The sequence below is a fragment of the Acinonyx jubatus genome, chromosome B1, assembly GCF_027475565.1.
Source record: "Acinonyx jubatus isolate Ajub_Pintada_27869175 chromosome B1, VMU_Ajub_asm_v1.0, whole genome shotgun sequence".
NCBI classification, from domain to species: Eukaryota; Metazoa; Chordata; class Mammalia; order Carnivora; family Felidae; genus Acinonyx; species Acinonyx jubatus.
In genome coordinates this window covers 157,592,845-157,618,622 of record NC_069382.1, presented here as the reverse complement: position 1 = coordinate 157,618,622, position 25,778 = coordinate 157,592,845, and the positions used below count along the sequence as shown (strand labels likewise).

Genomic DNA, 25,778 nt, shown 5'->3' with positions numbered 1-25,778 from the left:
CAAAAAAAAAAAAAGAAGAAGAAAAGTATGGTGTCATAGATTATGGTGCAGGGAGAAAGTGCTTGTCTGAAGACAATTCTGACAGCAAATGGTAAGGGAATAAATTTGGTGTTGGAATTCAAGGGCCAGAATTTAACCCCAGAAGAGCTATAAAATATAAGGGAGACCTCTCACATTAGCAAATGAATTAAGGGCCTTTTTATGGTCTTCACGTTTTAAAATATGTGTTTGGCATAGGAATGATGTAGAAGCCCAAAATTATAATTTGGGCACAGGTGTAAGATTGGATAAAATCAGAATCAAGGTTGACCAAGCAGCTCAGCTACTAGGCTTACTGGCCCAGGGTGAGTTAGCTTCCCCTAAGGGGACACTAAGCAAGCTGAGCCTTCACTTCGATGAAGAGTTGGCCCAGTTCCAAAAATTTAATAGCAAAAAGACATTAAAATTATAGAACTTAGGAACCCAGTTAAAAAACAAGCTCTTATGTTCCTATAAAATTTATAGAAGGTAGCTAGAAATACAAATATGTTTTTAACAGTTATATTCCACTTCACAAGATGAAATTATGAGTAAACCCATTAAGTTAAAAACTAGACTTTTCGAAGGACTATTTGTAATATAAATAATTTTTTTCTGTTTTATAAATTTTATTATAGGGGCGCCTGGGTGGCTCAGGTCATGATCTCACGGTTGTGAGATTGAGTTCCACATCAGACTCTGTGCTGGGCATGGGGCCTGCTTTTGGGATTCTCTCTCTCTCCCTCTCTCTGTGCTCCTCCCCTACTCATGTGCTTGCTCTCTCTCTCTCTCTCTCAAATAAAAATAAAATATAGAGAGGTTAATTTGATTATAGATTAATTTTCTTAAAATGTATGTTCTATAGCAACACATGAATACATTTTCTTAGTGTCAAGAAAAAAAATATTTTATGTAACTATCTTAGATTGAGTGCTCTCTGAGGTCACAAACACTTAAAATATTATTTTAAGGGGCGCCTGGGTGGTTCAGTCAGTTGAGTGCTAGACTTCGGCTCAGGTCATGGTCTCACAGTTCGTGGGTTCAAGCCCTGCGTCAGGCTCTGTGCTGACAGCCTGGAGCCAGCTTCAGATTCTGTGTCTCCCTCTCCCTCTCTTCCCCTTCTCAGCTCGCTCTCTCTCTCTCTCAAAAATAAATAAATGTTACAAAAATTTTTTTTAATATTATTTTAAAAAGATGCTTATCCGGGGCGCCTGGGTGGCGCAGTCGGTTAAGCGTCCGACTTCAGCCAGGTCACGATCTCGCGGTCTGTGAGTTCGAGCCCCGCGTCAGGCTCTGGGCTGATGGCTCAGAGCCTGGAGCCTGTTTCCGATTCTGTGTCTCCCTCTCTCTCTGCCCCTTGCCCGTTCATACTCTGTCTCTCTCTGTCCCAAAAATAAATAAACGTTGAAAAAAAAATAAAAAAAAATATGCTTATCCTTTGAGTCCATCAAAGTTATATGATAGTTTGAAACAGCCTAGCTGAAACTATAACACATCAATCTCTTGTATGAATTTTTGAAAATTATTTGTGAAATTTAATTAATGTATCCAGAAATAACTGTTAAAGTAAATAATTTTATGCCATGGTATGGGCATTCAGAACCAACATCTATTCTGGGTCTCAGAAAAGATATTTAGTAAGCTATTTGTATATAACACTTCTCACGCACAGATCCCATTATTGTAAATGTCCATGTTTCTCATATTTATGTGTGAGAAATCAAAATCAGATAAGTAGTACAAAATCAGATAATGCGAAAGATTCTTTTTAAGGCCTTAAACTACTCAAAAATTAATTACCAAGCATTTTAGTTACAATAACAGTCATGTCTTCTTTTATGGAGCCTGGTGTCCTCTTAAAATTCGTGTGAGGAACTGGTGAGCTGGTAAACAGCAGGGCCCTAATCTGCATAAATTGCTCTGTACAGAGTTTCTCTGAGGACCTGGAGAAAAAAATCTTTTATTCAGAGAATGGATGAAAACAATGAGGGCAATTGGCATCACCTATGTTCCTGGACTGGCTTGGCACCCAGGCAGAGTTGCTGGGACCTAACTCTAGAGAGATTTGTGAAACTCTGGGAGCTTGCAGGATCTCTGTGACACAGAGTTGGGGAATGGGCCACTCTACCCAATTATCATATACCAGGCTGGTAAGGCCTGGGGACACTTGGGTTAAACTTAGTACAAGTAGGCACTATAAATTAACTGCTTGGGGAGTAGAAGTGAGTACGAGGGAATTGTTCTATTAAAAGAGACTTCAGGGGCGCCTGGGTGGCTCAGTCGGTTAGGCGGCTGACTTCGGCTCAGGTCATGATCTCGCGGTCCGTGAGTTCTAGCCCCACGTCGGGTTCTGTGCTGACAGCTCAGAGCCTGGAGCCTGCTTTGGATTCTGTGTCTCCCTCTCTCTGACCCTGCCCTGTTCATGCTCTGTCTCTCCCTGTCTCAAAAATAAAATAAAACGTTAAAAAAAATTTTTTTTAAAGAGACTTCAGAGACATGATATATCCAAATGTACTGCATGATCCTTAACTGGATCCTTTGTCAATTATTATTAATTTTGGAATTATAACTAATTTTGTTAGGTGAGAAAACAGTATTGCGGTCATATAGAGAAATGCCCTTATATTTTGAAGATGCATGCTGAAGTACTCAGGAGTAAAGCTTCACACTGTGTGTAATTTAGTTTGAAATGATCCTGCAGATAGGTACACAGGCACATACCCACATACAGACAAAAAGATACAAAAATGGCAAAATGTTCATTTTCAAATCTACCTGGCTGGCATTTAGGGTATTCATTTTATCATTCTTTCTACTTTTCAGCATGTTTGAAATTTTCTGTAATAAGCTAACAAAAAAATAACTGCCAGAGAATGTCATTTTTCTTTTTCTTTCTTTCTCTCTCTTTCTTTTCTTTCTTTCTTCCTTTCTTTCTTTCTTTCTTTCTTTCTTTCTTTCTTTCTTTCTTTCTTTCTTCTTTTTCTGAGAGAAAGTGTGCATGCATGGAGGAGGGGCAGAGAGAGAGGGAGAGAGAGAGAATCTTAAGCAGGCTCCATGTTCAATGTGGAGCTGGACGGGGGGGTGCTTGACATGGGATTCAATCCCATGACCATGAGATCATGAATTGAACCAAAATCAAGAGTTGGATGCTTAACTGACTGAGCCACCCAGGTGCCCCTCTTTTTTTTCTTTTTAATTCATTTACTTATTTAAATAGTTTCCATACCCACTGTGGGACTCAAACTCACAACTCCGGAGATCAAGAGTTACATGTTCTTCTAACTGAGCCAGCCAGGTGCCCTGAAAGAGTGTTATTCTTTTAAGAAGTGCCACAAATTCTTTAAATGAGACATGAAAACATATTAAAATATCTAATTTAATCCCTGAAGCCAATTACTCCATTTGTATATTAAGTACACATTAAAAAGGAAGCCACAAGGCCCAAGGTGGAGTCACTTGCCCCCAAGACAGCAAACAAATACTTATTGCAGTTTTGACCTCTCCAGAAGTGGAATTTAATCAATCTGGAATTTTCTGGTTAATACCAAATGAGGTAATCTGTTACATGGGCTCTCCATTCCCCAAAGGAAGATGAGGTGATCCATCTAATAAGAACACCCCTGTATTCCCCCTAAGAGAAACAATCCTTCCTTTTCTTTTACTAATAACTTCCTGTCCACCCTCTTTCCTATAAAAGCCTTCCATTTTGTACAACTCTTTGGAGCTCCCCTCTACATTTGTTCTAGATAGAATGCTGCCTGATTCATTAATTGTTTAATGAAGTCAATTAGATCTTCAATTTTACTTGATTTTTACTTGAATTTTGTTTTTTAACATTATGTGTATATATATATATACATACATACATATATATATACACATACATATATATGTGTATATACATATGTATAATTTTTCTTTTCTTGAGTGGTCTTTGTCATATGCCTTATAAAGCCTCAAAACCAGACATAAATATCTTAAAACATTAGTATACTAACATTTTACAGAAATACTATAGTAATTACCTTGATCTGTATAAATGAATTATAACTGACACATCTTTTTCTGCATTTGTGACTTCATTCACATACTGATTTCCAGAAATTTCTCTTAATTCCCCAAATTTTTGTTTTATCTTAAGAGCTTTCCATTCCTGTAACCGCTTTTCTCTAATTAAAAAAATAAAATGAAATTACATAAGAAAATTGTTATAGTCTTCAGGTCATTCCTATACACAGAAACAATTTAGGGCGATGAATGTCATGCTAGTACATATCAAACACTTTAAAGAATGTTAGAATAACTATTAATGCTCTTATAATTCCAATTCCTCTTTTCATATGGGTATTTGTGTTATGAATATTGCAAAGAGGAGTTAGCTATTGACTTTTAAATTTATTTTTATTTAAGGCTAGGTCTTAATCATAGCTATAGAGGGCATTGAGCCAACAAATTCTCATACATACACAGGTTAAATACTAAGGAAGCATATACTTAATAATAATAGCTAACATTTATTGAGTGCTTACTATGCTGCCAGGCACTGTTTTAAGTGCACTACATTAACTAATTTAACTTTATCAAGTTAGTACTATTCTCACCCTGTTTACATGCTCTTAACTATCGTGCTGAGCTGAACTTCGGTCCAAAGCCTTTGCGAACACGTGTAATTACTTGTTATAACTTTATTGCAGGTAGAGAGGTGGTAGAGAAGGGTGATCACTCTAAGACTAAACTGGGTTTAAATGCCAACTCCTACTTATGAGCAGCATAAGCTCAGGCAAGTTATTTAATCACTCTAAGCTTCAGTTCTGCAACTGCAAATGGGAATAATATTAATACTTATTTACACAGGATTGTTGGGGATTAAATGAGATAACATATGTAGATTTCTTAGGATGGTGCCTAGCACACAATGAGTATTCAATAAATACCCATAGAGGACCTTGAAACTAGTTATTCACCCATAGAGGACCTTGAAACTTTGTTTAAAAACTTTCTCAAAATTTGCATGTTTTGATTTAGTTGTGGAACACTTGGATCCAGAGTTTCCAACACACCTACAAGTTTCTTAAAGGTTACTGATTCCATACCTCTAAGTTATCTGGGAGTACACACTCCTTTCTTTCTCTGTGTATCAACTAGATTTTCTTATTTTCTGTATAATGAAAAAAAATTTTTTTTAAGTAATCTCCATGTCCAACATGGAGCTTGAACTCACAACTCCAAGATCAAGAGTCACATCCTGTACTGATTGAGCCCACCAGGCCCTTTATTTTCTTATTTTCTGTATTGATGCTCTGGCATCTGCGACCTTGCTGATCCTGGAGAGACTGCCTCTCCCAGGGCTAGGTAATTTCTAAAGATAGCAAATACTCACTGCAGAGCACATTTCTTAAAAGCAAACCAACTAATTCAGAGCCCAATCCTTCAACCACCTCCTTTATTGGCCTGAGGCACTATTCCTATTCCCTAATCTTTCCTGGCCCAGGAATCAGACAACTAGAGGCAGCCTCTACAGCCCAGAGCCTGCCAAAATTATTCAACTAGCCAATCCTACATCTGCTCACCCTGCTTAGTTTACCTTTCCCACAGAAATCACAATGAAGAGTTATGTCCATACTATCCCCTCACTCCTTCTGCCTCTTAACCAACTCTGATGCTTCCCTGTATGGCCCTGCATTGTAGGGCATGCCCACTACTCTTGAGAACTGAGTAATAAACTATCTTCACCATGGCAATTATCTCCTGTTCTGTTGGCATGGCCAAACCTAAATCCTGGGTATATTTTAGAACATTCTGTCTTTATTGCATGTGTTAGAACCATATCAGGTAAAACCACTCACTTTACATAACAAGTAAATCAAGCAAAATGAAGCCTAGAGAAGAATGCCAAGAACAGGAATTCAAATCTAGGGCCTTCTCACAACTTTCAAACTGAAATCCTTCAATTTTCCCTGTACTGGCTCAGACATTCAGAACTTACAGTTACTCCAAAAATCTTTTGGGAGCCCAGTTTTGTTTGCACTGAGTATTTAGCATCACTATCATTAACTTCCCTCAATTTGATCTCACTGGCTTATATCTGCCAAAAATTTCAAAAAGTTTTTGTTCCAGTGATGGCACCATGCCCTACTTAATGGTGTGACTATCTTCCTCCTCTACTTCTGCACCTTCTCCTCCTCATTTTTCTTTGCAATTCAGTAGAATTAAACACCTGGGTTGGTTTTGCCATCAGAAAGGGATATAGTGTTCAACGGCCTCATTTTTCTTTCTCCTTTCTTCTTTTTCTTTTCTTTTCTTTCTTTCTTTTCTTTCTTCTTCCTTCCTTCTTTTTTCTTTTCTTTTCTTTTCTTTTCTTTTCTTTTCTTTTCTTTTTTCTTTCTTCTTTCTTTCTTTGTTTCTTTCTTTCTTTCCAATGGCCTGCATTTTTCACCTAACAATTATCAGTTGGGATTTACTCACAAAAACAGAAAGCAGCAGAAAGCTTAATCTGGGGGATTAAGTATTTTACACACCACTCAGTATAAAGATGAAGACTCTAGGCTTGGCTACCAAGAATGACTTCCAAAACAACACTCAAAACTGGTCTGCCAAAGGAATGAATAGCTTTCCCTGCTGCAATCCAGAAACTGGGGAATCTGGAACTACTATTTCAATTGTGTTTTACTATCAACCTACACTGGGGATCAGAAAACCACTACAACAATTATTGCCTCTAGGGACGTACCTTCTTTGCAAAGACTAGAAGAAAATATTTGCAGAAGGTACATCTGATGAAGGAGTATTATCTAAAATATACAAAGAACCCTAAAACCTCAACAATCAGAAAACAAACAAACAACCTGATTCAAAAATGGGCCAAAGACCTGAACAGGCAACTCACCAAAAAATATATTGATGACAAATAAGCATATTAAAAGATACTCCACATCTATGTCATCAAGGAAATGCAAATTGAAACAACAGAGAACAACATATCTATTAAAATGGCCAAAATCTACAACACTGACACCAAATGATTGAGAGGATGTGGAGCAACAGGAACTCTCATTCATTGCTGGTTGGAATACAAAACGGTCACCTTTTGGAAGATGGTTTGGAGGTTTCTTATATAATTAAACAAACTCTTACCATACGATCCTGCTATCATGCTCCTTGGTATTTATCCAAAGGAGTGAAAACTATGTCTACACAAAAACCTACACGTGGGTGTTTATAGCAGCTTTAAAATAATTTATCATAGCCCAAACTCAGATATCCTTAAGTGAATGGGTAAACTGTGGTGTATCCAGATAATGTAGTATTATTCAGTGCTAAAAAGAAATGAGCTCTCAAGCCATGAAAAGACATGGAAGAAACTTAAATGCATATTACAAGTGAAAGAAGCCAATCTGGGAAGGCTACAAACTATGACCCCAACTATATGACAATCTGGAAAGGCAAGGTATGGAGACAATAAAAAAATCAGCAGTTGCCAGAGATTTGCAATGGGGAGGGGACAAATAGGCAGACTACAGAGAATTTTTAGGGTAGTGAAAATACTTTGTATGATACCATAATGATGGATACATCATTATGCACTTGTCCAAACTCATAGAAAATACAACACTAAAAATGGACTGTATTGTATGAACACTGTAGACTTTGGGTGATTTTGATGTATTGATGTAGGTTCATCAATTATAGCAAATCTATCATTCTGGTGGGAGATGTTGATAATGCTGGAGACTATGCATTTGCTGGGGCAGGGGGTATATTGGAATCTCTATACCTTCCACTCATTTTGCTGTGAATGTAAAACTGCTTTTACAATTCTTAAAATTTTTGTTTTGTTTTGGCTTTAAATGAGGAATTTGCTTTATATCACCACTATCAGGATGACTACAGAATTTTCCCTTGTTAATAACAATTTTTGAAAGGATACAGGTTCCTTTTTCCTTAGATCCAAAGTGACAACTGAGATATGAAAATAATGTGGCACAAACTGGTGGCAATTAAACTTGGACTTTTGATATGGAATATGCAAGTGAAAGAACTTGCACATGTAGTATCTCTCTTTCATCTCTGTGGCAGAAACTGGCTGGTCATTGGTATAGCTTTCTCTTCCAGGGCTCACAGGAAGACTACATTTGCCAGCTTCCTTTGTGGTTAGATTAGGCCCAGGAGACTGGATTATGTCCAGTAGATCAAGAGTGAAAGTGAAATATGCATTTCTGTGACTCACCCCTGCAATGTCCCATGCTGTCTTTCACACTGTCTCCCTAGTCCACAAGCCGGAGGGAAAGGATGCTGACATGATGTGGCCCTAATGAAAAGAGCCCAGATCCCTAGTCATCACCCAGAGAAGAGTCACTGAAGTAACTCTTCAGGGTAACAGAAGAGTCACTGAAGTTCCTGAGTAAGGAACTTTCCTGTGTGAAACCACTGTGAATTTGAAGTTGCATGTTACAGAAGCATTAATTATCTCAATAAATTCTGCTGACATAAATGATTACATTAGTAGGATTGCCATCATTGAACAATCCTTGCATTCTTTGAATAAATTCTAATTATTCACCATATATAGTGATTTTAGTATGCTATTTTATTTGTCAATATTGTATTTAAGATTTTTGCATCTATGTTTCCAAAGTGAGATTGGTCTAAAGCAATGTTTTCCAAGTTAAGGCATGTGGACATCCTGTACGAGAATCACTTAGGTATAGCAGGTTCCAAAGATTGACATATTCCTGAGATCCCAACCCAAATTTACTGATTATTACCTCTTCATTCTGATCTCAGGAATGTGTATTTTACACTATATTATGGACAGTTATCAAAATATACAAAGGTAAAGAGACCCCAGATGCATGCATCTTCCATCAATTATTTCTATTCATGGCCAATCTCTACATCTTACATCTCTACATCTTACATCTTTACCCCTGTTAACTTCCCATCTCACGGGCTATTCTGAAGCAAATATAAGACATCATGTAATTTCATCTGTAAATATTTCATTATGTATCTCCAAAAGATGAGGATACTTTAAAAAATTTAATTCACATAGCACAATCATACCTAAAACAATAATTCCTTAATATAGTTATATAATGTTCAAATAATCCTATTCTAAAATACATAAAATATACATAAAATTTACCATGTTAACCATGTAAGTGTTCAACGGCATTGAGTATTGTCTCCATTTTTTAAAGTTTGTTTACTCAAATGAGGATCCAAATTAGATTTATACATATGGTTATTATATCTCTTAAATCTAATTTAATCCAGATTCTTTCCATCTACTTTTCCCCCCTGACAATTTCTTTATCAAAGGAACCTGGCTTGTTTGTCCAAGGTTTCCCACAGTCTGAATTTTGCTAGTTGCATCGTCATAAGGTCGATTCACATGAGAAATATAAATTTTTCTTAACAATGTTGGGTGGTTATTTTGACCAACCAACCTGAGTCATGAGTTTTATTTCCTTTCTGTATGAACCTTGTCTGATTGTGACAATCAGTGTTATATTATCAATAAATATAACCATGTTTTATGCAACAAATTAGTAAACTCTCCATCTTTATAAAAACATAGAGATTATCTGTGCCTTGAAAGTAGAGAAAAATCAGCTAGAGAACAAATTTTAGGAATCAGTTTATCTTCTCACTAATGTTTTTCCATCTCTTATTGAGTCAATTTTGGAAATTTATATTTTCATCAAAAAATCATATTTTTAAATGATGCAAATGATCATATATCAAATATTCTCCTGGCCTGGCTTCTTTCATTTAGTATAATGCTTTTGAATTTTACCAAAGTTACTATATGTATCACTAGTTTTCTTTCTATTCCTACAGAGTAGTATTCCATTATGTGAATACACTACAATTTGTTTATTCATTCACTTCACATGTATTCATTGTATCAATGGACTTTTACGTTGTTTTGTTTTTAGCTATTATGAACATTCATGTACAATTCTTTGTATTGACATAGATCTTCAATTCCCTCAGAAATGTGATTGCTGGGTTATATGTTAAATGTATATGTAACTTTGTATGAAATTGCCAAACTGCTTTGCAGAGTGGTCATATGAATATTTCAGTTCCTCCATGATCTTTACATTTTAATTGTAATATAATTCATATATAAGCATACCTTGAAGGTTTTGTGAGCTCTATTCCAGACCATTGCAATAAAGTGAAACTCACGATAAAGTGAGTCAAGTGGATTTTCTGGTTTCCCAGCGTGTATAAAAGTTATGTTTATGCTATGCTGTAGTCCATTAAGAGCACAATATCGTTATGTCTAAAAAATGTACATACCTTCACAAAATAAAAATAAATAGCAAATAAACACATTATTCCTTTAAAAAATGCTAACCATCATCTGAGCTTTCAGAGAGTCATAATCACTGATGACAGATTACCATGACAAATATAATAATAAAAAAGCTTGAAATATTGTGAGAATACCAAAATGTGACAATCATGAAGTGAGCAAATGTGGTAGAAAAATGGCACCAATAGACTTGCTCAAGGCAGGGCTGCCACAAGCTTCCAATGCATAAAAAAGACAGTATCTGCAAAGTGCAATAAAGTGAAGTGCAATAAAGTGAGGCATGCATGTATAATAAAATTCAACTATAAAAAAATATGGGACGCCTGGGTGGCTCAGTTGGTTAAACATTCCACTCTTGATTTCGGCTCAGGTCATGAACTCACAGTCATGAGATTGAGTCCCACGCCAGGGTCCGTGCTGGGCACAGGGCCTGCTTAAGATCCTCTCTTCCCCTCTCTCAGCCCGTCCCTGACTCACTCTCTTTCTCTAAATAAATAAATAAATAAATAAAGTAAAAAGAAAATGAAAAACAAAATCCAACTATTTGAAGTGTGCAATTCAGTCATTTTTAAAACATTCACAAAGTTATGCATCCATTACCACTATTTAATCCTAGAATATTTTTATTGCTCCAAAGTTATTCCTTATTCCCCCATCTGCACTTATTCCCATCACAGGCCATGGTAATTAATAATTTCTGTCTCTATGAATTTTCCTATCCTGGACATTTCATATAAGTGGGATCATATAAAATATGGCCTTCTGTTACTGGCTTCTTTCACTTAGCATAATATTTTAAAGGCTCAATTGTATTGTATCATATATCAGTACCACATTTCTTTAAATGGCTGGTAATATTCCATTGTCTGATATACTATAATTTGTTTATCCTCTCCCCAGTTGACAGATATTCACATTTTGTACTTTTTGGCTGTTTTGAATAGTGCTATGAACATTCATATACATATTTTATGTTTTCAGTTTTCTTGGATATATACACATCCAAGTGGAATTGTGAATCATATGGTAATTCTATATTTAACATCTGAGGAAATTCCAGACTGTTTTTCAAAGCAGTGCACCATTTTACATTCCCACTAGCAACGTACGAGGGTTCCAATTTCTCCACATGCTCACCAACTTTTATCGTCTGTCTTCTTTACTATAACCACCCTAGTGGGAAAGAAATGGAATCTCATGTTTTTGATTTGCATTTTCCTAATGACTAAGTTGATCATCTTTTCATGTACTTACTTTCCATTTGTATAACTGCATTGGAGAAATGTCTATTCAAGTCCTTTGCATGTTTTTAAATTGAGCTGTCTTTTGTTGCTGAGTTTTAGGAATTCTTTATATATTCTGGTTAGTAATCCTACATGATATATTTATACATATAATTTGCAAATATTTTCTCCCATTCTGTGGGTTATTTTTTCATTCTCTTGATAGTGTCCTTTGTACAAAGTTGTAAAATTTTGATAAAGTCCAGTTTATCTATTTTTTCTTTTGTTGCTGTGCTTTTGGTGTCATATCCAAGAAATCATTGCCAAATCCAATGTCATGGATGTTTCCCCTTATGTTTTCCCCATAAGTTTTAGTTCTTATATTTAGGTCTTTGATCCATTTTCTGTTATTTGTTGTTTATGATATGAGGTAGGAGTCCAACTTATTCTTCTCCATGTAGAAATCTAGTTTTCCCAGTGCCATTTGTTGAAAAGATTGAATGGTCTTGACACCTTGTTGAAAATCATTTGAATATATATGTGAGGGTTTCTTTCTGGGCTCTCTATCCTATTCTAGCAATCTGTATGTCTCTTCTTATGTCACTACTACATTGTTTTGATTACTGTCACTTTGTAGTAAGTTTCAAAATCTGGAAGTATGAGTCCTCCAATTTTGTTCTTTCTCAAGATATCTTTGGTTTTCAGGACATGGGTTGTGTTTCTTTGTATTCATTCTGCCAATATCTGCCTTTAATTGGAGATCAATTAATTTAAAATCCATTTACATTTAAACTACATAATGTAAGTGTCTGACATGAAGTTTTTTGATTGTACTGTAAGTGCCTGACGTTGAGCTTTTGGTTGCTGAGGAGTCCATTTCAAAAGACATCCATCTCGAAAAACACGGTGCCAGCTGTATGACACAGCTACTAGCAAAACAACCAGATAAAGAATTAGGCTGCCCCCACCTATGAGGACCCCTCTTTCAGAAACCCCTGGGTAAACTAGACTGCTTGAATGACCAGCTTCTCCTTTCCCATGTCCTAATTCCAGCTCTTATGCACTAAATTAGCCAATAAAGAGTAAACCTGTGAAACCTAAACACCCCACCAATGGACCCTAGTAAAGGCAGAGCCCCAGCTCTGTACTCTTACTCCCTAATAATCTGGCTATGTGGCCTTTAGGCATGCCATGTAGCTTCCAGCACCTATGAGTAATAACTCTTTTTCCTCAATGGTTCCTGGTGGGGTTTTTGCTAAAGCGTATCCTACAATCATAATAAGAACCAAAGGGCTAGTCCAGCCACAACATGTGAGTAATGTGAGTAATACAGGCCCAGATGAATGCCTCAGGCATTCCTCACCAACAATATCATTCTCAATAGGCTGGGACCAACGCGACAAAGCAATTCTTGTTAATGAAGGACTTCTGCCATTTAGCTCTTTTGTGTTTCTTATTTGCTTTTTGTCCCTCAATTCTTCCTTTGTATTTAGTTGATTTTTGTAATATGCCATTTTAATTTGCTTCTTCTTTTCCATTCTGTAATCTTTTAGTTTTTTTCTTAGCATTTACCTTAAGGATTAAAATTAGTATCTTTTGATGACCTACTGTGAATAATACCAACTTAGTTTCAATACTAGACAAATGCTCCACTTGTATATACCTCCATCCCTCCTCTTTCATGCTGTCATTGTTACAAACTACATTGTTATACATTGTCCATCAACATCAACTTATAATTGTTGTTTTATGAAAAAAAAATAATTGCTGTTTTATGTCTTTGCCTTTTAAATCATACAGAAAAAGACAGAGTTAAGAACCAAAAGCTGAGTGATTCTGGCTTTTATATTTGCTTACGTAGTTACCTTTATGTTACTTACTTCTTCATAAAGCTTTGAGTTACTGTCTAGTGCCTTTTAAACTTCAGCAAGAAGGACTACTTTTTTAGGGCAATTCTAGTAGTAACAAACTCACTTAGCTTAAATTAATGTCTTAATTTATCCTTCATTTGCAACATAGATTTGCCAAATGAAGAATTCTCAGTTGGTAGTTTTGTGTGGTATTGTTGTTGTTTTGCAGCAATTAAAATATATCAATTTACTGCTTTCTGGCCTCCAAGATTTCTGATGAGAAACTGACAGTTTTATTAAAGGTCCATTGTATGTGACACTTTACTTCTCTCTCATTGATTTCAAGTTTGTTTTTATCTTTTGATAGTTGATTATGATGTGTCTTTGTGTGGGTCTCTTTGAGTTGATACTACTTGGAACCCATTGAGCATCATGGATTTGGAGATTTGTGTCTTTTGTTAAATTTGGGAAGTTTTCAGACATCATTTTTTCAAATATTCTTTCTGCCCCTTTCTCTTTTCTTCTGCTGGGACTCTTATATCACATAAGTTGGCTCACTTAGTGTATCACAAGGCCAATTAGTCTCTGTTCACTTCATTCTTTTTTTCTTCTATTCCTCAGACTCCATAATTTTAATTGTCTTCTCTTCAAATTTGTTCTTTCTTCAGCTTGTTCAAATCTGATTTTTGAAGCCCTCTAGTATATATTTCATTTCAATTTTTATTGCACTTTTTAGTCTTAGAATATCTTTTTGGTTCCTTCTTACAATTTCTATCTCTTTATTGTTATTCTCACTTTGTTCATATAATGCTTTCCTGTCTTTGTGTCGATTTCTTTTGTTCCTTTGAATTCGAAATACTTATGTTTCTTTGTATGCCTTGTAATTTGAAAACAACACTGGATTCTTATAAATGTGGTAACTCTAAAAAATCAGATCCCTACCTTCCATGATTTCTTTTTTTATTACTTTATGGTGTCTCTGTGCCAGAGATCAGTCTGGGGTAAAAGAATTAAGGTTGTCTCAGGTCTTTTCTGAGCTTTTGTCTTTCCCAAGGCTTTCTAAATTCCCTCATTTATACAGTTGTTTTGAATGTCCAAATACCAACCAACCAAACAGATGTGGCTACTTTATATCCTCTGGAAGCCACCTGAGCCAGTGAAAATTGACACCATAACAACCACTCTTTGTGCCTGTATCTCCACATTCAGAAGCAGTAATTCATAATCAGAACACAGAACCTTGATATTGAGGACAAAGTCTTTACTGTCCACTCTGGCTTTAGTAAGCTTTTTCAGTAACACAGGCTGCTGTCCAAACAGTTGCCTACCATGGGGCTGGGGGTAAGGTATGGATAGCCATTACCACACTAAGGACTGAAATCAGCCAATACTAACTACAGTTTACCAGCCAAACTTTATCTTGGAAGCTACAAGTGTTCAAATAGACTCCAGAGTTCCCAAGCTGTCACTTGAGACTGTTTCTTCTAGTACAATAATTATCTAGGTGGACAAATGGATCCCTAGAGCTTTCTATTCTGCCATCTTTCCTGATGTGAACCTAGTCTGTTGTTTTTTGAAAATGTCTCAAATTTGGGCTTCTCTGATATATTTTTATAATTAGACTGAGGATATGAAATTATTGACAAGGATACTACATAGGTAATGTGTCCTCCACAGTGCATTATATCAGGAGTTACTTGATGCCAATATATTATTGGTAATGTAACCTTGGTCTTTTCCTAAGATGGAATCTGCCAAAAGTCTACACTGTAAACTTACTATTTCCTCTTTTATAATTACTAAATATTTGGGGGGAGATACTTTGAGATTATGAAAATATCTTGTTTCTATTTAAATTTCCCGACTCATTTCAGCATCTATCAGCAAATCTTGCCCATGGGGGATTAATTATTATTGTGGTGTTCTGATGGTGATTTTTCTATTTTCCTCAGTGTTACTTTCTCTGAATTTGTTCATGATTTCAGTTATTTATATCACAAGGGAGTCCTGGATATTTATTTTATAATCCAGTATTGTGATTATTTATTTTGTTGCTCAAGTTGTTCCAACTATGACCATTTAAAAATCTTTCGTTTTGCTCCTATACCTTTAAAAAACTTTTTTTCTATAGCATTTCTTTACTTTCTGGCACCACATGATGCTCCTGACTCATATTGTACTTTCTCAACTCACACTGTGGAATGAAGCAGTCCTCCAAGGAACACTGGTTCCTATTATTAGAGAGTAGCATTTGTAAAACAAGAGCTAAGAGCTAGGTGTACTCATTGCTACCAGACTATTGCTACTTCTAATCCAATTCACTTTTGTTGGGGCTTTTTTCATGTTAAAACAGCATTCTTGGGACCAATCCCACTTGATCAGGATGTATTATTCTTTTTTTTTTAATTGTTGGACCTAATTTGCTAAACTGTGTTTAAAAATTTTGTGCCTATATTTTATATATGTATGTATTCTATATATCCTATATATAAGAGATATTTTTCTGTGCCATTCTGTTTTTGAAATTTCTTTATCTGGCTTGAGTTTCAGGATAAGTTGGGAAATATACATACCTGTTCTAATTTCGGAAAGAATTTATTTATGAGTAGTAATTAATTATTTATTAAAAGATATACATCATCCTAGAAGGAAAACTGTGACTCTTATTGGCCTTTTACTGATATTTCCATTTTACTTATATGTAACTTGATGAAGTTCCACTGTGTATTACTGGATAGCTTTTTACTTAAGCAAAGGAAAAAATATTCAGGAAAAAAACTATTGCACTTATATAAAGTGAGGTGGTTTTAAAATGTTCTTGAAGGGTATGGGTTGGCTTAGTTGGTAGAGCATGTGACTCTTGATCTCAAGATCATGGGTTCAAGCCTCATGCTGGGCAGTGAGCTTAATTTTAAAAAATTAAAATGTTCTTAAAAATTAGTTTTGTTCTTGGGGCACCTGGAAGTGTCCAACTCTTGATTTCAGCTTAGGCCATGATCTCACAGTTTGTGAGATCAAGCCCTGCATCAGGCTCTGTGCTGACAGTGTGGAGCCCAATTGGGATTCTCTTTCTCCCTCTCTCTCTGCCTTTTCTCTGCTCACCTGCTCTCTCTCTCTCAAAATAAATAAACATTTTTAAAAATTACTTTTGTTCTTTTTAAAAATCTATTCTGTAGAAAAAAATAGGGCCTTTTAAATTTCATTCTTATAATACTTCTCCATTCAAAAACTCATAAGTTGGGGCACCTGGGTGGCTCAGTCCATTAAGCATCCAATTTCAGCTCAGGTCATGATCTTGCGGTCTGTGAGTTCGAGCCCCATATCAGGCTCTGTGCTAACAACTTGAAGCCTGGAGCCAGCTTGATTCTGCGTCTCCCTCTCTTTCTGCCCCTCCCCTCCTCATGCTCTGTTCCTCTCTCTCTCTCAAAAAAATAAATATTAAAAAAACTCTTAAGTTGCCCAAATAAATCACTATACCTATATATTTCAATAGCTCTCATATCTTCTTCATCAAATTCATCTTCAGCTTCCTTCAACTGTGCAAGAGTCATCTTTTCATAAGGCTTAACTAAAACAAAATAAATTTTAGATAACTGAATTATTTAGAACTCATTTTTTAATTTATAATCATATGGTTAGAAAAAACAATATAGAAATAAATAGAAATAAAGAATATCTTTAATGTTGCAGGTTCTCCAATATATAAAGCTATTTTATAGCTGACTGCTTTGGTTTTGTTTACTGTCATTCCTGCTCTGAATTCACAGAACTACCAGGCTACATTTAAAGTAGATGTGAACATCAGTTAGACACCATAAATTTAGACTTCCCAAGTACTTGAAAGTCTTAACACATAATGCATACTATATATATGATCAAAATAGAAGGTAATCACAAGGTAGAGGAAGATGGCAGAGAAAAAAGCTCACTAGGTTATATACCAGGATGTTTCAGCTCTGTTACTAACTAGCTTGTGACTTTCGACATATGAATTAAAAATTTTAGGTGTCAGCACCCTAATTTCAAAAGTATGGGTGGGATTTCTAATGTCTTCTCTCCCTCTTAGTTTATGAAATACACTTTCTCTATCATTATCTCCTCATCCAGCCCACTAAATGCACAACTATACCCATTGCTTCTTTTTGTAAACGTAAAACCATTTCTTCAATTTCATCTTTTGGCTCTTCTTTTGGAGGAAGAATGCCAAAATCTCTTAAAATTTCATTCCATTCTGTATCTTCATTTGGATCCTATAAAAAAATAGAAAATCTATTAACACAGTTGTGCATTTTAATATGTACATGTAAAATTGATATATAACATTTTCAACTATGCAATTGTTCATGAACTCTACAGATAACGGAATAATTAGTTTCAAAGTATAGAACGAAGTGGCCTACTTTTTCCTCACTTCCCAGCACAAGTGGTACTACATACTTTGATAGATAAGATACATCCTCTACCCTCAAAGTTACCCTGAGATGTTTAATAAAAAATCAATTTGGAACACATATATCAAATATTAATGAAGTAAACTCATAAATCATGGAAAATTCTCTCATGACTATATTAGGCAAAACCAATTAACATCATGCAAAACTACTGTTTTGTTTTTCTACATAGGCATTTAATACCTCCAGGTGAACACGCTTCTCTTTTCAACCAATTAGCTTCAAGGGACTTGTACTCCCAGGTTAAATGTTAGAAGAGGCTAGGAATTTTTCCATAGTTTATAATTTCTTTCTGGGCGCCTGGGTGGCTCAGACGGTTGCATGTCCAACTTCGGCTCAGGTCATGATCTCATAGTCTGCAAGTTCAATCCCCACGTCGGGCTCTGTGCTGACAGCTTGGAGCCTCGAGCCTGCTTTGGATTCTGTGTCTTCCTCGCTCTCTGCCCCTGTCCCACTCACACTCTGTCTCTCTTGCTCTCAAAAATAAATAATAAAAAAAAATAGTTTCTTTCTATGAAAGCTAACCTTGTTTTCCTTGTTACTTAGCCTTCGATATTTTATTTGCTCCTTTTCCACAGGTTGTAATATATTAACTCTTTTCTTTCTAGTTTGCTGTCCATTTCCCCTGATATTTCCAGAGGAAGGGAGAATTTAATTATACATATGAGAAAATACTGTGACAAATTATTTGATGACCTTAAGTGATCTCCACATTCTGGTATTCACATCTCTGCACAACTCCCTCTCCTTGACTATGGGTGGGAACTGTGGCATGCTTCTAACCAACAGAACATGGCAAAGATGAAAGAATGTAATTTCTATTATTATTCTCCATAATATTATAACTTCCATCTTGCCAGCACTCTTCACACTAGTTAGCTATGATAAAGCAAGCTGCTATATTGGGAAGTGCCTTATGGAGAGAACTATGCAACAAGGGAAATGTAACCAACAATCAGCTAGACATTGAGGTTCTTAGTCAAATAGCCCCCAAAGAACTGAATTCTGCCAAATACCATGTAAATGAACTTAAAAATGGATTCTTCCTCTGTTGTACCTTTAAATGAGATCCCAGCGGAGTATGTGGGTGATTCAGTCAGTTAAGCATCCAACTTCAGCTCAGGTCATGATCTCATGGTTCACGAGTTAGAGCCGGATGGCTCTGTGCTGACAGCTCAAAGCCTGGAGCCTGCTTCAGATTCTGTGTCTCCCTCTTTCTCTCTCTGCCCTTCCCCCACTCACATTCTGTCTCTCTCTGTCTCTCTCTCTCAAAAACAAATAAACATAAATAAATAAATAAATAAGACCCCAGCTTTGGCTGACACTTTCATTGCAACCTTGTGGGAGACTCTGGAGAAGAGGGCCCAGCTAAGCAAAGCCTAGATCAAGACCCATAAAAACTCTGATACAGTAAATGTGTTGTTTTAAGCCACCAAGTTTGTTATAGTTTGTTATACAATAATAAATGACAGACAAGTATCATCTTATTTCTCCTGTCATCCTATTCTTTGGCCAAAGTTTTGTTTTTCTGTCCCCACTTTGTCTATTACTGGTCACTCTATCCCTGAGATCTTCAATCCCTATTCTTTATATGTCTCCTAATAATAAAATACCAGCATCAGTAGGAATTCTGCACTTGGTAATGGTAGACTAGATCATTTGAATCAAACCTTTTGCTGAGAACATCTAGTAAAATTGAACGAAATTGATGAAAATCAATCTGAAAGCACTGGAGAATCAATAAGGCAGTGAAGAAAATTATCAGGAGAAGATCTTAGATGAGAAGGAGAGCTAGAGAGGAGCTCCATGTTTGAGGCCATTCCCCGTGGATCAACTACCAATTCTGGAAGAGGCCAAGAAGCTGAGAAATCGAAAAAAGGCTCACAGACTTTGGCACTGTGACCAGAGACAGAAATCAATAAGAAAATGATAACTAGGAGATCATCATATATTTGGAATTAAGAAAACACTTTCTAAATAATCCATGGGTTTATTCAATGGGAATTTATTCAATGGGAATTTATTCAATGGGAATTTATTTATTATTTATTATTTATTATTTATTCAATTTATTCAATGGGAATTTAAAAGCACTAGGAATTGAATGATAAAAAGTAAAGCCACATAACAAAAAAATATGTGGCTGCAACTAAAGCAGTTCATAAAATAAATTTTATATCCTTAATTTGATATTTTATAAAATGAAAAGTTTAAAAATTAAGATATAAACATCCAACCAAAGAAGTTGGAAAAAGAAAATCAAAATAAATCAAAGATAAAAAGAGTGAAAGTAGAAATTGATGAGTTGAAAAATTAATATATAATAGGATAACAAGGCCAAAAATTGGTTCTTAGAGAATATTAATGAAATTAATCAATTAATGAAATTGATAAACACTTACCAAAACTGACAAAAAAAAAAAAAAAAAAAAGCAAGAAGGCACAAATAACCAATACTAGAAATGGAAAAGGGAAACTCTTGAAACTCTTGACAGATAATACAAACATTTTAAATGAGGGTCCTACCAATTATATTTTGCTCTTTTTTTATACCTTAAGGTAAAGCTTAGATTATTGACTATGAACCTTTCTTTTCTAATACAGCCACTTATAGCTATGTATTTCCCCATTAACAATTTTCTTAGCTGCACCCTACAAATTTTGGTTTGCTGTACCATTATTATCATTCAATTAAAAATATTCCCAATCTCTTTTATAATTTTTTACTGACATCTTAGTTATTTGGAAGGATGTTGTTTAATTTTCCAGTAATTTCAACTTTTCTAGGTATCTTATTAATACTTTCTAATTTAATTCTCTTTGGTTAGAAAACATACTTTGTTAAGATTTTGATTTTTTTGACATGCATTGACTTGTTTTATGACCCAGTATATGATGTATCTTAGTGAATGCTTGAAAAAAGCGTGCATTTTGCCACTGATAGGTATATTTCTCTATAAATCAATGGATGATTGACAGGTTTGTTCAAATCTTCTATTTTGTTAGCAATTTTTATATCTAGTTTTTCTATCAATTACTAAGAGGAGGGGTTTTAAAATCTCACATTATGATTGTGGATTTGTCTATTTATCCCTTGAATTATGTTAGTTTTTGCTTTATGTGTTCTGCTTTATGTATTCAAACTGTGTCTCTTTTAAGATGACACAAAGAAATGGAAAGATGTTCCATGCTCATGAGTTAGAAAACCAAATATTGTTAAAAGGTCTACACTACCCAAAGCAATCAACAGATTTAATGCAATCTCTATCAAAATACCAACATTTTTCACAGAACTAGAACAAACAATCCTAAAATTTGTATGGCACAACAAAAGACCCTATTCAGGGTCAGGGTCAGCCAAAGTAATCTTGAAAAAGAAAAACAAAACTGGAAGTATCACAACTCCAGACTTCAAGTTTCATTACACAGCTGTAGTAATCAAAACAGTAGGGCACTGGCATAAAATTAGACACATAGGTCAATGGAACAGAATAGAAAGTCCAGGAATAAACCCACAATTATATGGTCAATCAATCATTGACAAAGGAGGCAAAAATATGCAATGAAAGAAAGATAGTCTCTTCAACAAATGGTGCTGGGAAAACTAGACAGCAACATGCAAAAGAGTGAAACTAGGCCATTTTCTTACACCATACATAAAAATAAACTCAAAATGAATAAAGTACCTAAATGTGAGACCTGAAACCATAAAAATCCTAGACAGGACAGACAGTAATTTCTCTGACACTGGCCATAGCAATATCTTTCTAGGTAGGTCCCCTGAGGCATGGGAAACAAATGCAAAAAATAAACTGTTGGGACTACATCAAAATAAAAGTCTGTACACCAAAGGAAACGCCAACAAAACTAAACAACAAGCTATTGAATGGGAAAAGATATTTGCAAGTGACATATCCAAAAAAGTGTTAGTATCCAAAATTACAAATAACTTATATAGCTCAACACCAAAAAAATGCAATTAAAAAATGAACAGAAGACATAAACAGACATTTCTCTACAGAAGATGTACAGATGGCCAACAGACACATGAAAAGATGCTCAACATCACTCATCATCAGGGAAATGCAAATCAAAACCACAATGAGATATAATCTCACACTTGTCAGAATGGCTATTATCAAAAAGACAAGAAATTGCAAGTGTTGGCAAGGATGGGGAAAAAAGGGAAGGCTTGCACTTTGTTGGTGGTTATGTAAATCGGTGCCCCCACTGTGGAAGACAGTATGGAGGTTCCTCAAGAACTATCCTATGACCTAGTAATCACACTATTGTGTATTAACCCAAAGAATATGAAAATACTAATTTGAAGGGATATATGCACTCCAACGTTTCTTGCAACGTTATTTATAATAGCCAAACTATGGAAGCACCCCAAGTGTCTGTCAATAGTTGAATGGATAAAGAAGTGGGATACACAAACACATACACACACACAAAGGAATATTACTCATTCATAAAAAGAATGAAATCTTGCCATTTGCAACAACACGGATGGCTCTATAGAGAGTATAATGCTAAAATGAAATAAGTCCATTAGAGAAAGATAAATACCATATGCTTTCATTTTTATGTCAAATTTAAGAAAGAAACAAACAAACAAACAAAAAAAGACCAATCAAAAAACCTACTCTTAACTATAGAGAACAATCAGATGATTACCAGGGGGGAGTGGGGTGGGGACGGGTGAAATAGGTGAAGGGGATTAAGAGTACACATCTTGATGAGCACTGAGTAATATACGGAACTGTTGAATCACTATATTGTACCCATGAAACTAATATAACACTATAGGTTAACTATGCAGGAATTTAAATCTTAAAAAATAATAATAAAATAAAATAATAAAGTGTCTCAGCAGTATACAGTTGTGTGTTGCTTTTCCATTCTGACAATCTCTGCTTTTTGAAGTATTTAGTCCATTAATATTTAATATAATTGTTAATATTAGATTTAGAGCTACTATTTTCCTGTTTTAGTCTCATTTACTTTTTTGTTCCTCTATTTCTTTCTTGCCTTCGTTTGGTTAGTTAAGTAGTTTTTAGAATATCATTGTTTGCCACTGGCTTTTTAGGTATACACCTTTGCATTATGATTTTAATAATTGCTCTAGAAATTATATTGGGTATCTTTAACTTATTACAGTCTACCTAGATTTAATATTGTACTACTTCACATAAAATATGGGAACCTTGGGGGTGCCTGGGTGGCTCAGTTGGTTACGCATCCAACTTCAGCTCAGGTCATGATCTCAGGGTTCATGAGTTAGAGCCTGATGGCTCTGTGCTGACAGCTCAGAGGCTGAAGCCTGCTTCAGTTCTGTGTCTCCCTCTCTCTCTCTCTGCCCCTCCCCTGCTCATGCTGTCTCTCCCTCTTTCAAAAATAAATAAACATTAAAAAGATTTTTTTAATAAAAAAATATGGGAAACTTGCCTAGTTACATTTACCACTATCCCATCCTTTGCTTTACTGCTGTTAAATATATTAACATCTACATATATTTGAAAACCCATAATACAAGGTTATAATTTCTGCCTTAAAGAATTATAATGTTTTTTAAGGGAATTAAGAGAAAAAATATATTTAGTTATTAGTACTTATCCACATATTTACCATATATGGTGCTCTTCACTCCTTTCTTTAGATCCAGTTTTCCCTCTGGTGTCATTTCCCTTCAGCCTGAATAAACACACTTAAGCATTTCTTATAGTTAAGGTCTGCTGGCAACTAATTCTCCCAGTTTTCATATTTCTGAAAATGACTATTTTCCCCCAGTTTTTTGGATGGATAGGTTAGCTGGATATAGAATTTTGGTTTGACAGTTTTCCCCTCCAGCATTTAAAGCATTTTAAACATTCATCTCTTGCTCTGGGAAAAAGAAACTGCCATGTTGTTTGGACACTCAAGCAGCCTGTGTTAGTCTGTGTGGGCTTCCATAACAGAATATAAGACTGGGTGGCTTAAATAGAAATTTATTTTCTCACAGCTCTGGAAGATGCAAGTCCCAGATCAAGGTACCAGGCAGGGTTGATTTCTAGTGAGAAACCTGGCTTTCAAGTGGCCACCTTCTTGCTCTGTTCTCACATGAACTTTTCTCTGTGCACAGAGAAAGATGGAGGGAGGGAGAGAGAGAGAGAGAGAGAGAGAAAGAGAGAGAGACTGAGAGAGAGAATGCTCTGGTGTCCCTTACTCATAAGGATACCAGTCCTTTCAGATTGTCAGAAGGACACCAGTCCCTACCCTTATGACTTCATTTAACCTTAATTACCTCCTTAAGAATCCTACTTCCAAATATAGTCACATTTGGGGTTAGGGTCTCAACATATGAATTTTGGAGAGACACAATTCATTCCATGAAAAAGCCGTATTGAAAAGTCCAAGTGGGGGTGCCTGGGTGACTCAGTCGGTTAAGCGTCCAACTTCGGCTCAGGTCATGATCTTGCGGTCCATGAGTTCAAGCCCCGCTCTGGGCTCTGTGCTGACAGTTCAGAGCCTGGAGCCTGTTTCAGATTCTGTGTCTCCCTCTTTCTCTGACCCTCCCCCGTTCATGCTCTGTCTCTCTCTGTCTCAAAAATAAATAAACGTTAAAAAAAATAAAAAAAAAAAAAAAAGAAAAGTCCAAGTGGTGGGAAACCAAGGCCTCCTGCCAACAGTCATGCGAGTGAGTCATGTTGGAAGCAGATACTGCAGCCCTAGCTGATGTCTGAATTGTACTCTCATTTACTCTTTGAGCTAGAGCCACCTGACTAAGCCACTCACAAATTTCTGACCCCGAGAAATTATGAGATAATAAATATTTGTTGTTTTAAGCTGCTAAATTCAGGGCTATTTAGCTACATTGTAATAGAAAACTAATATACCTATCCATTCAAGGGCTTTTATATTTTTTTCTTAGCTTCTAGAAATCTTTATTAAAAAATAATCAAAAATGTAAAAAAATACCCCTGTTCTAGGGGTGCTTGGGTGGCTCAGTTGGTTGAGCTTCTGACTCTCGATTGAAGCTCAGGTCATGGGATCAAGCTCCATGTCATGCTCTACGCTGAGCATGGAGCCTGCTTAAAATCCTCTCCCTCCCACTATCCGTTTCCCCCATTTGTACACGCTCTCTCTATATATAAAATGCAGTTTTTTTTAATTCCTGTTCTGATGTTCACCACAGCAGTATTCATAATAGCAAAATTTAGAAACAATTTTAGTTTAGTATTCAGCAAAGAAATTAAGAGGTCCATTCAGCTTTTTACTTCAGCTTTACTCCATTTCTAAAAGTTCCTTTCTATTCCTTTATCTGTCATTTTTTTTGGTATTTTCATCAAAGTATTTATTTATTCATTTATTTAAAAATTTAATGCCAGTATAGTTAACATACAGTGTTATATTAATTTCAGGTGTACAATACAGTGATTCAACAGTTCTACATATTACTCAGTCCTCATTGTGGTAAGTATCCTCCTAATCCCCATCACCTACTTCACCCATTCACCCCCTACAACCTTCCCTTTGGTAACCACCAGTTCGTTCTCTATAGTTAAAAGTTTGGTTTTTGGTTCATCTTTTTTTCTTAGTTCATTTGTTTCTCTAAGTTCCACATATTAGTGAAATCATATGATACTTGCCTTTCTCTGTCTTATTTCATCTAACATTATACTCTCTTGATCCATCCATGTTGCTGCAAATGGCAATATTTCATTTTTTATGGCTGAATAATATTCCAGTGTGTGTGTGTGTGTGTGTGTGTGTGTGTGTGTGTGTGTGTATACCACATCTTCTTTATTCATTCATTTCTTAATGGACACTTGGGCTGTTTGTTCATTCTTGATAGTTTCCTATATAAACTCATCTTTGTAATCTCATTTTCTATTTCTTTGAACACTTCAATAACAGGGATTTTGTA

General features: G+C 35.5%; 1 protein-coding gene across 1 annotated transcript in view; it reads right to left on the bottom strand.

Annotated features, from left to right (window-relative positions):
* PDCL2 (phosducin like 2) overlaps nt 1-25,778 on the bottom strand; it is a 36,088-nt gene that overhangs the window by 6,740 nt on the left and 3,570 nt on the right. Inside the window, exons 2-4 of the mRNA XM_015068545.3 lie at nt 17,548-17,668; nt 16,896-16,986; nt 4,044-4,187 (exon numbers count right to left, since the gene is read on the bottom strand). Of these exons, the coding sequence (XP_014924031.2) occupies nt 4,044-4,187; nt 16,896-16,986; nt 17,548-17,668 (356 nt within the window). The remainder of the gene's footprint in view (nt 1-4,043; nt 4,188-16,895; nt 16,987-17,547; nt 17,669-25,778) is intronic.